Below are 11,261 nucleotides of genomic sequence, written 5' to 3' on the forward strand. Positions count from 1 at the left end.
ACCATTTATCAGTCCCATCCATAATTTAACCCAACTGGTTTTTGAATGATCATGAAAACCTTTCATTAACAACAACAATAATAACAAATAAAAATAAGAAAAGTCCATCACAAACCCATATTCTTCATGTATCATAAACAAAGCATAACCAAATTTGACATGACAAACAAATTTAATTTGGAAATTTTAGTGTAATGGCAATTTGGAGGTAACAGGAATTAAAACTGGAATAGCTTGCTCAGATTGAAAAAGCATTACAATAGTGGGATAATATACTGAAACAATTTCAAGGCATGAGACCTAAATCTCCAAGTAGCATCCATGTCGTCCAAATTGCAACACTGAACCCAGTGCGTTAAATTGTTGATACTACACATATGTTTACAACTATAAGCCCCAGTGACCTCCCCTTTTTGTTCCATACATCTGGTGAAACATAAACCTTTACCCATCCCCCTGCTGACTTGAAAACAAGAAACAAGAACATGTTGAGAAGACTTAGTGTCCTCAATTAAGAGGGGAAAAAAGAAATCTATAAAGAATATTGCAAGATCAACAAAAAGGACTCCCACTTTGGAATCCAAGAGTATAAATCTTCTCCATATTCATCTACCCTCACTTGTCAGCTGCAAAGATCCATCCATCATCAGCTTCAAGCTGAGGCTATTGAACCGCTCCCGTGAATACTGCCTCGATGCCTTTCTCCAATCTGTGCCCGCCTTCATCATTGTTGCAAACTCCTCATAACTGATTCTCCCATCCTGAGACCATAAGGCCAACAACCCATCAGTTGATTTTTTTCCCCCTTTTTCCTTTTATTGTTTGTCATGCAATCTTTTCAGTAACAAGAATAACTGACACCTAATTGTTTGAACTCTTTGATTTTTTTATGTCAGAGGCTAACATATATTTTCTTACATTTGCTTGCATACAAATCTTCTATTGCTTTTAAGTGCGGAAAGATAGGAGAAAGAAATAAGATAGTATATAGATATAATGAAGGTCAATATAAACTGACCTTGTCGGTATCTACATCACAGATGATGGCATTAATGACTTCCTCATGATTTGGACCCAAGTCATCAGCTAAGGCATTCCTGAGTTCTTCAATTTCTATGTATCCACTATTGTTCTGATCAAAGTAGGAAAAGGCTTTGCACAGGTGCTCATCATTCCCCATCTTCTTCACATGAATTGATACAGCAACAAATTCTCCGTAGTCCAAGGCACCATTTCCATCAACATCAGCCTGTCATTAGCATGGCATATCAGCTTAAAACAAACAAGCCAGAAAATAATTACCAGCTTTAAAGTCATGGAGAAATGTGTGCAGGTACTGATGGCAATTAAGTGGATTCATGCACCATGTAAATACGTTCATCCCAACCAAATTTACAGGCATATCTAAGAGATAGGACAACCAACTAAACAGAGGAATGCTTCATTCAACAAATAAATTTCTCAGTAAGGTATATACCGCACTAGTGCAGTATAATGTGTCATAAAAAAACAAAGATGATGGATACATGTCAAGGAAGATGGGATCACACTGTGGAGCACGCAAGAACAGTGGAAAAATTAATTGTACGCTATCATTGCCTTGTTCAAACGGCCCTTGGAAACACAAGTTAAAAGGCTAAACAACCATAGTTGGGTGAGCCCAGGGCCGGCTCGAGCCTTAGGCGCCTAAGGCCCCCGGCCCAGGGAAGGCCCCCACCCGTGGCTCAGTTTTTTTTTTTTTTTGGCTTAATTAATGAAGATGTGAAAAGCTGAAAGCTAGCTGATAGCCTGATAGCCTGGGGGCTGGGCAGAGAGGGCAGTGGCCACTGGCCAGTGGACGACGGGCGACGGCTACTGGGCTACGCCCATACGCCGCTATAGACTACAGTGCGTCCCCTTCGGCCCTTCAGCGTCTCCCCGACGACAGACAGGCTAGGCGCCTACAAGCAGCGGGCAACGGCTATGACAAGCAACGGGCATTTCCTCCCCGGCTCCTCCCTTCTCTCCCCCCTTCTCTGTCGCCTGCCGGTGCTTTCTTTTTTATAGCTGAACCTTCTCCGGTTCTCGGCAGCTCGGCTTCTTCAGTTCTTCAGCTCGGCAGCTTGGGTTTCAGAGCGCAAAAGTCCTCCTCCGGGCGCCTACAAGCAGCGGGCAACGGCTATGACAAGCAACGGGCGTTTCCTCCCCGGCTCCTCCCTTCTCTCCCCCCTTCTCTATCGCCTGCCGGTGCTTTCTTTTTTATAGCTGAACCTTCTCTGGTTCTCGGCAGACTCGGCAGCTCGGCTTCTTCAGTTCTTCAGCTCGGCAGCTTGGGTTTCAGAGCCCAAAAGTCCTCCTCCGGCTCCAAGAAGGCAAGAAGCCGGCGAGTCGCGAGTGGCGAGCCGCCGGCCGGATCTTCTCTCCAGCTCTTTGACTGCCGGCCGGATCTCCTCTCCATCTCTTGGACCACCCCTGCTCCGCCTCCCGAGTCCAAATCTCCTCTCTAGCTCTCCTCGCCGACGTCGCCATCCTCGGTTCCTCCCGTCCTCCAACCTCCGAGCTCTGGCCTCCTTAGCTCCGCTCAGACCGCTCTAAAGTCCACCGTGCTCCTCCTTTGAGAGACCCGGCGAGTGCGACTGGCGAGCCACCGACCGGATCTCCTCTGAGAGGAGTCCTCTCCAGCTCTCCTCGTCGTCCTCGGCTCCTCCGAGCTCCGAGCGCCGCCGCTTCGGCCTCCTCGACAGCTCGGCTCCGCTGAGTCCGCTCCAAAGTCCACCGTCCTCCACTCCTCCGTTAAAGTTTGGACCGTTAGCATCCTGCATCCCACTTCTCAGTTCCCACTGATCCCTCATCCCAGGCAGGTGACCGGTGAGAATCTAAATATCTAATCCACCATCTCTCCTCTCAATCCTCTGTTAGCTTCTGAGTTAGTTTATTAATTAATCTTTTGGTCCAATTAATTTTTATTTAGTCAACTGTCAAGTTAGAGACGCTAAAATTGATTTTTTTTTGGTTCAATTATAGATTGGCTGTGACTTCGGCGGTTTGGCCTCTTCTCACCGTCGAGTTCGGCACTATTCGGCCTCTTCTCGACACAATTAAGTTCGGCACTACTTGTCGAGACCCGAGTTTGTTTTTCTTGACACAATCAAGTTTTATCATTTTTAACTTTTTTATATTTTGATTTATTTGTTGTGTTTTTTTAATTGCCTAGTTTGATAATATTATTTATAGATTAAAATGTCTAATAGAAAATATGACTGTGGCTATGAAAAACTCAAAAAAAAAAATCGATAAACTCATTCAATCTCAAAAAGAAGTTCTAGATAGATTTGTTGTTACAAACAAACAAAACAACACATCAAATTCAACTCAGGCATTAGCAACAGAACAGGCACCCAAAATAGAGTTAAAAAATGAGATTGCTAGTGAAACAATATCTAATGAAGAGTACAATGAAGAATCAGATGGAGATAGGATAAATAAGAAAAAAGATTGTGAAACTAGTTCTATTCCTACAAATTTATATGATCCTGGTCAATGGAAAAAGATTGATACAAAATTTAGAGATCTAATAGTGGAAAGAGGTCCAATTAGAGATTATGATTTTCATTTTCCTAAGGATGAAAACAATAGACACTTCTCTACGATATATTACATTCGTAAGTTACCTAATGGTGAAAAATATGATAGAAGATGGTTAGTATATTCGAATGATTTGGATAGAGTATATTGTTTTTGTTGTAAATTATTTGATTCAAAGCCTATCACGAGTCAATTAGTCAATGAAGGAAGTAGGGATTGGAAAAATCTAGGTATCAAGCTTAAAAGTCATGAAACAACTAATGAACATATCATTAGCATGAATAGGTGGATTGATTTAGAAGTGAGATTGCTAAAAAATAAGACAATTGATAAAAGTTTCCAAGAACAAATAAACCAAGAGAAGGATCCTTGGAAAAAAGTTCTTTTTAGAATTATTGTTGTCGTAAAAAATCTTGCAAAAAATAATTTAGCATTTCGAGGAAAGAATGAAAAGATCTATCAAAGCAATAACGAAAATTTTTTAAGTTTTATTTAAACGATTGCACAATTTGATCCAGTAATGCATCGACGCATTTAACATGGCGAAATTCACAATCATTATTTAGGTCATAATATTCAAAATGAATTGATTCAAATGTTAGCATCTGAAATTAAAGCTATAATAATTAAAAAGATTAAAGAAGCAAAATACTTTTCTGTAATACTTGATTGCACTTCTGATGCAAGCCATCAGAAACAAATGACCCTAGTTTTAAAATATGTAGATACTTCAACAAGTTTAGTAAAAGTAGAACAATATTTTTTAGAATTTTTAGAAGTAGATGATACCTCTGAAAAGGGCCTTTTTAATGAACTTATAAATATAATAGAAAACCATAAACTTGATGTTAATGATATAAGAGGACAAAGGTATAACAACGGATCTAATATGAAAGAAAAACATCAAGGTGTACAAAGGAGATTATTAGATATAAATCCTAGAACGTTTTACACACCATATGGATGTCATAACTTGAATTTAGTATTATGTGATATTGCTAACTTATGTCCTAAGGCTATATCTTTTTTTAGAGTAATACAACGAATTTATACCTTATTTTCTTCTTCTACAAAACGATTAAAAAAATTTACAAAATAATATATCCATATTGACTCTTAAACCCTTGTCACAGACACGTTGGGAAAGTCGTATTGAAAGTGTCAAAGCAATTAAAAACCAAGCTTCTAAAATAAGAGATGCCTTAGTTCAATTAGCAAAAATTAGTGAAGATCCTAAAATAAAGAATGAAGCCACATGTTTAGCTACATATGAGATTGAAAATTTTGAATTCTTATTGGGCATGAATATTTGGCACGATATATTGTTTGCTATTAACTCAGTTAGTAAGATTTTACAATCCAAAGACATGCATATTGATGTTGCTATAGATCAATTAAAAGATCTTCTTTCTTATTTGAAAAGTTATAGGGAAAATGGATTCATGAATGCTTTGAATTCATCTAAAAAAATTGCAAATGAAATGGAAATAGAACCTACATTTTGTGAAAAACGTGTGATCAATAGAAAAAAATATTTTGATAAAAATAGTAATGATGAGACAACAAGATCAGCTGAAGAATCTTTTAAAATTGATTACTTTTTATATATAGTAGATCAAGCTATTTCTTCAATTCAAAATAGGTTTGAACAATTTACCATATATGAAAATGTTTTTGGTTTTTTGTTTAATTTTAGAAAGTTAAAATCTTTGAATGAAGATAATTTGAAAAAGTGTTATCTTAATATTGAAAACTTTTTAAAGCATGGTGAATATTTTGATATTGATGGTATTGATCTGTTTTCAAAGTTAAAAGTTTTAAAAGAAGTTTTACAAACAAAAACTAGTACCCCTATTGATATTTTAAGTTTCATAAAAAAAAATAGATTCTTTTCCAAATGCATGCATTGCATATAAGATATTATTAACAATACTTGTAACAGTTGCTTCTGCTGAATGAAGTTTTTCAAAATTAAAGTTGATACAATCTTATTTGCGATCAACTATATCACAAGAAAGATTAAATGGATTAGCTATATTATCGATTGAAAATAGTATTTTAATGGATCTTGAGTATAAAAGTTTAATTAGTAATTTTGCTTCTCAAAAAGCTACACGAATTATTTTTGAATAAAATTTTAAAGTATTTTTATACTTATTAAAAAAATTTCATAATTTAAATCATAATATAAAAAGGCTTCTTTTAATGAGTTCGCCTTAGGCCCCCAAATGTATTGGGCCGCCCCTAGGTGAGCCAAGCAATCATGAATGATGAAATGATGATTACAGTGATATTATGTTCCCATGAGAGTAAAGGCCCAAGTAAAACTTGATTTCAAACTTGGCATGAGCTTATTTTCTTACAAAGAAAAATTAGAAATGCTGTAAGGTCAGCCACTTACAGCTTCCATTAATATCTGAACATCTGCATCTGCGATCTGGTGCCCAAGTCTATGAAAACCACTTTTCAACTCTTCCATTGTGATCCTCCCATTGCCCTTTACGTCCATCTTCTCAAACATTTCCTTTATGTCTGCTACTTCCTCCACAGATAAATGTTCAGCTACCACCTGCAATGGTTTAATTCCTAAAATATCAGTTGGGTTAGTTCCCCATGAGCATGGAGAAATTAAAGCAGCAAGACTAAAGTTTGCATTCCATGGAGTTACAGAGCCCAAAACCAAAGTATGATCCTTCTTAAGGTATTTCCAGAGCCAAAATCCACAAATACACAATGTGGTCTTACCCTTAGAGCTCTCTTTTTAAATTTGTTCATTACAGAGAACTGTTGGAGTCTGGCACGAACAGTTTCACCTAAAGGAACATTTGGTGCCTTTTTAGCATTCTGCAACCAAGGATGTTCTGCAATGGAAAATTTAAGAGAGATGTCTCAGGAATGCCCAAACTATATTCTGAAAGCTAGTTAGGCAAAAGGTAACTTATATATACTCTAAATCTAAACCACATGAAAAGGACAATTGTAATAGCATAGGTAATATTTTGAAAAAGAACAAAAACACACCACAACTAATATCTAGTAATAGGAGAGAATGAAATATCTATGCACTGAATCCAGCACTATTAGCCAATGTTTCTTGAGATCGTACAATAACTATATATATTTCTTCATATTTTTGGCAAATCATTATGCACCTTTATTCTTATAATGTTAATTATGAGAAGTACAACAAATGTGATATGCACAAAGATGTTATTTGAATAGAAAATGCATGTTTAATTCTGTCATCAGACAAAAAAAAAACAGGCAGGAGCTGCACATTACCGAGCACCTGTTGAGCAGTTAGCCGCCGCTTTGGATCTGGATCAAGCATCTGCCTTACAAGGTCTTTGGCATTATTGGAAACTTTAGGCCATGGATCTCTTTTAAAGTCTATCACAGAATGGATAATTGCCTGAGCAACACCTTGTTCAGTTTCTGCATCAAGGCATTAAACCACACATGATTAGACTAGACACTTGCACCCTAATTTTGTACACTAAAGTATAAATAATACAAGCCTTGCACCGGTAATATATTTATTCATTTCTAAAAATCAGAATATGAGTTATCAAAAGAATTTATTACAGATAAACCCAGAAATAGTCGCCTGATCAACAAGCATTTTCATACCAAAAAGCTCATCAACAGAGTTACAGAAGCAAATTACCTGCCCAAAATGGAGGTACACCACAAAGAAGAATGTATAGGATAACCCCAGCACTCCATACATCTATTTCTGGGCCATAATTTCGCTTTAGAACCTCTGGGGCCATGTAATAAGGACTTCCCACAATCTCATTGAAGCACTCACCTGTGTAGGAAAGAGAAATTCAGCAACAATATGGGCAAATGTAATAGTGCTTATACATAATGATGCTTCCTGGTAATTTAATCTGCATATATAATTGATTAACAAGTGAGGTGCAATGGATTTTTGCCTATTAAGTGAGTCCTATGCATCATTAGTTTAGTATTTAAAGATTTATAACAAACAAAATTAATGAAAATAGCTTAGCATCAAGACATTGTTCACAGCAATAAGGAGTACAACATACCAGGTTTGAAAAATACAGACAACCCAAAATCGATTGCCTTGAGTGGGGCAGTTTCCTTCTTGTTAGCAAACAAGAAATTCTCAGGTTTGAGGTCTCGGTGCATCACTCCATGCTTGTGACACATCTGTTATTGCATGAAACAAGTTTCACTGCATTCTCTAACTCACATCAAAAGAAATCATAACCACTTCCAAATCCAACTTGAAGCAACATGACACACTTGACAAGGGCAGAACAGAATAAAGAGTAATGAAAACAATTTAGAGGATTTTCCAGGGACCAAGTTATAGCCTGACCTTCACTTGCACAACCATCAATTAAAGGACATTATAAGGTGATGCATGGAGGTGGTAGCATTGTGGCAATACTATATAAGGAAAATAAAGCAGCAGCATTAGGAAGGTTGAAGCAGACATAAAAGTTGGAAAAGGTAGTGTTAAATATTAGAGCAAAAATCACATCGAGAAATTACAAGCACAAATTCTAGAATGTCAATAATCAATGGCAAATAGAAGAATACCAAGATTCCAAGTCTGAGAACCACAGGCACAAATGAGAATAAAACAACCTTTACAAGCAAATGAAGAATCTATAAAAAAAAACATGTTTCACATATGCAAGCTCAGATTTTTGAGAGTTGTCCCAAAAACAAACCAACAAAAATCAGCTTTTCGGAATGTTTGAATATTCCAGGAAGTGTAACCACAAATACCAGAATCCATATGAAGAAACATGGAGAAAGTAAAAACTTGGTGTTTAAACAAAAAATTATGATCTCCCACTGTAGCTAGCGATCAGATAAAGTAAGAAAGAATGATTCTATGAAGCATAAGTGGCCAAAAAAGAAAAATTTGATCTTCAGCAAAAAATGGATTGATCCCCAAGGTTCCATGTACCAAGCCATTAGTCAGTCAAGATAACACCATACCAAGAAAGTTAACACAAATCTGAATGGCAAACCAAGATTGCCCCAAGTTCAAGATCATAACTGAACAGAGGGTTCAACGAAAGTTTATTAGAATTCAAAAGAAAAGAGTCCCCAAACTTTCACCAAATCAACATTGAGAAACAACAAAGAGAATCCAATTCGCGACATAACCATTGAAAGCATTACCAAAACAACAAAGCAATGGCAAACATGCAGTGATGACAGAGAGATATCCAGGGGAAAGATTTCACCTGTACGACCTCGACGATGGTCCGGGTGACCACCGCGGCGGCCCGTTCAGTATAGTGCCCCCTCGCAACAATCCGGTCGAACAGCTCCCCTCCCTCGCACAATTCCATCACGAGGTGGATGGCGTCCTCATCCTCGTAGGTGTCCTTGAGGCTGACGATATTGGGATGCCTCGGCAAATGCCTCATGATCTCCACCTCCCGCCGCACATCCTCGATGTCCACGGCGGTCCTCAGCTTCTTCTTGGAGATGGACTTGCAAGCAAAGAGCCCCCCTGTCTCCTTATCGGTGCAGAGATAGGTGATGCCGAACTCCCCCCTGCCCAGCTCACGGCCGAGCTCGTACCGGTTTTCGATGTCCCGGCCGGTGGGATCTTTGAGGACGACGAGCTTGCCACCCTGGGACGGACCCCGGTTGTAATCTATGGAGAACGGGTTCGGCTTCTTGTCCTTCTTCTTCCTCGCCTTCTTCTTCGAGGGATCAACGGGCGCGGCGCAGCAATTCCCCATTAAAATTTCCGAGAACAAGCAGTCAAGATCCAATCTTTTCTAGGTCTTCCGACTCCCAGAGCCCAAACGACACAAAAGTCAGGCACGTTGGCAAGAAATCCGACGGATCCAACAAGAAACTTCCCACAAGATCAGATTTTTCCAACAAATCCCAACCAAAAGCCCCGAAAAACCAAGAACCGATTCGGTTTCGGACCTCGAGAGCCCTTCTAATAAAAGCAGAACCGCGTAAAGAGCCAAGGGTGGAAGTGAAAACCAGATCTTTGCAAAAGATACAGCTAAAGGGATTAAATTCACGATAGAAACTTGAAATTTTCGGGGAATGGGAGAATAACGAAAGATTTTTAAGGCTGCCAAAGGGCGGAAAGAAGCCCGAGCTTTCGAACGTTGCAGGGCTTGGAGAAGACAGAAAACAGGAGTCTTCACAATGGCACGGAGGAGAAGAGAACGAGCTGGGGTAAATAAGAAATAGGATATAGCGTTTGAAGCGCCAATGGTTGAGGGAGGGGAGAGGGCCAAAGCTGGCTCCAAAGGCTTCACACCCTCTCCCCCGCTATCAATAAGAATTTCTTACAAACAATAAAAAGAAAGAACGACAAGGGGAGAACAGTATTCAATACTTGTTTTTCTCTCCTAAAATTTTTTTTTGGTCTTTTTTGGTCGTAAAGGAGAACATGTTTCCGATCTTCCTGCAAGGAATCCAAAAATTGGGGTTTTTCTTAAATGCCCCTTGTGGGCGTTGGGCCGACGGTGTTAAAGTAAAGGTTCCTCCGCACTGGGAGCTATAACGGCATGTTAGCCCTTTTTTTTGTTGTTGTGTGTTAGCCATTTGCCGTTAGGTCGCTGTGATCCAATGTCCTATTAATTTTCTATTTCGCGTTGTAAAACCGAATGTTGACATTGTATGGGCTATTTACTATTGTTGTTGTTTTTAGCTTTTATTTCTGTACGAGTAAAATAACATATGGAGACTCGCATTGAAGATAAAATTTGCCCAAAGAACTTGTGACATTCTATATTTTTACTATTTTTTAAAAGTAATAAATCTTTTTAAGCCTCTCCACCTTCACCTCCTCCGGTGCAATAGCAACCTTGAGACCTCCCAAACCATATTTGTCAGCTCCTACCTCACACACGCTACTTGTGACTATTTCAACCGTGGCTACAATCTCTTCAGCATCGACCTCATGCTCTTCGACCTCCCCGACTTAGCCTTCTATTTGCATAACTTACCATCGGCCGTCTCTTCCAAACCCTCTTCGGCTATGTCTCCCAGAACAAAGGACTGGATGTAGGGCTGTTAACGAGCCGAGCCGAGCCCGAGCCTCCGCAGGCTCGGCTCGGCTCGTTTCACTAATTTTCTGGCTCGGGCTCGGGCTCGGTACCGAGCCTTGTATTGGGCTCGGGCTTGGGCTTGGGTGGCACAGCCCGGCTCGGGCTCGGGCTCGTAAAGCTCGTTTGCCCGAGCCCGAGCCCGAGCCAGAGCCCGAGCGGCGAGCCCGAGCCCGCCCCATCCCCATCCGGCCATCCCCATCCCCATCCCCGCCCCCATCTCCGTCGCCCGTCGGAGAGAACGAGCAGCCGAGCTCGGTTCCGAGTCCCGATGGTTCGTCGTCGGAGAGAAGAACGAAGAAGAGAGAGAAAAGAAGAAGAAGAAGAAGAAGAAGAGAAGAAAGAAGGAAGGAAAGAAAGAAAAAAAGAAAAAAAAAAGGAGAGAAGAAGGGACTCACCTCATCGCGTGCGGCGGCCGCCGGCTTCCGCCGCGAGCACCTGCACCGCCGGCACGGGCGTCGGCCGCAGGCACGGTCGAGGAAGCCGCGGGCGCCGCCGGCCGTGGCCCGACCCTCCCGTGCGAGGGACTCCTCGACTCCTTCCCTGATTCGCCGGTGGAGGAGAGCTTCTCATCCCCTCCTCTATCGCAGTCTCGCCGATAGAGGAGTCGGCAAAGAGAGGAAA

At 40.2% G+C, this 11,261-nt stretch overlaps 1 protein-coding gene across 1 annotated transcript; it reads right to left on the bottom strand.

The window, feature by feature from the left end:
* Nucleotides 1-209: 209 nt before the first annotated feature.
* LOC103711620 (calcium-dependent protein kinase 20-like) lies at nucleotides 210-10,054 on the bottom strand. Its single transcript, XM_008797850.6, has 8 exons — nucleotides 8,799-10,054; nucleotides 7,620-7,743; nucleotides 7,232-7,375; nucleotides 6,847-6,999; nucleotides 6,310-6,425; nucleotides 5,966-6,133; nucleotides 1,019-1,249; nucleotides 210-761 (listed from the first exon to the last, which is right to left on the bottom strand). The coding sequence occupies exons 1-8, from the start codon at nucleotides 9,303-9,305 to the stop codon at nucleotides 606-608; spliced, it is 1,599 nt and encodes a 532-aa protein (XP_008796072.2). The 5' UTR covers nucleotides 9,306-10,054; the 3' UTR covers nucleotides 210-605.
* Between the last annotated feature and the right edge of the window lie 1,207 nt (nucleotides 10,055-11,261).

Source organism: Phoenix dactylifera, chromosome 15, assembly GCF_051530095.1.
Source record: "Phoenix dactylifera cultivar Ajwa chromosome 15, Ajwa_hap1_PhDact_Kaust_v1.1, whole genome shotgun sequence".
Lineage (NCBI taxonomy): Eukaryota > Viridiplantae > Streptophyta > Magnoliopsida > Arecales > Arecaceae > Phoenix > Phoenix dactylifera.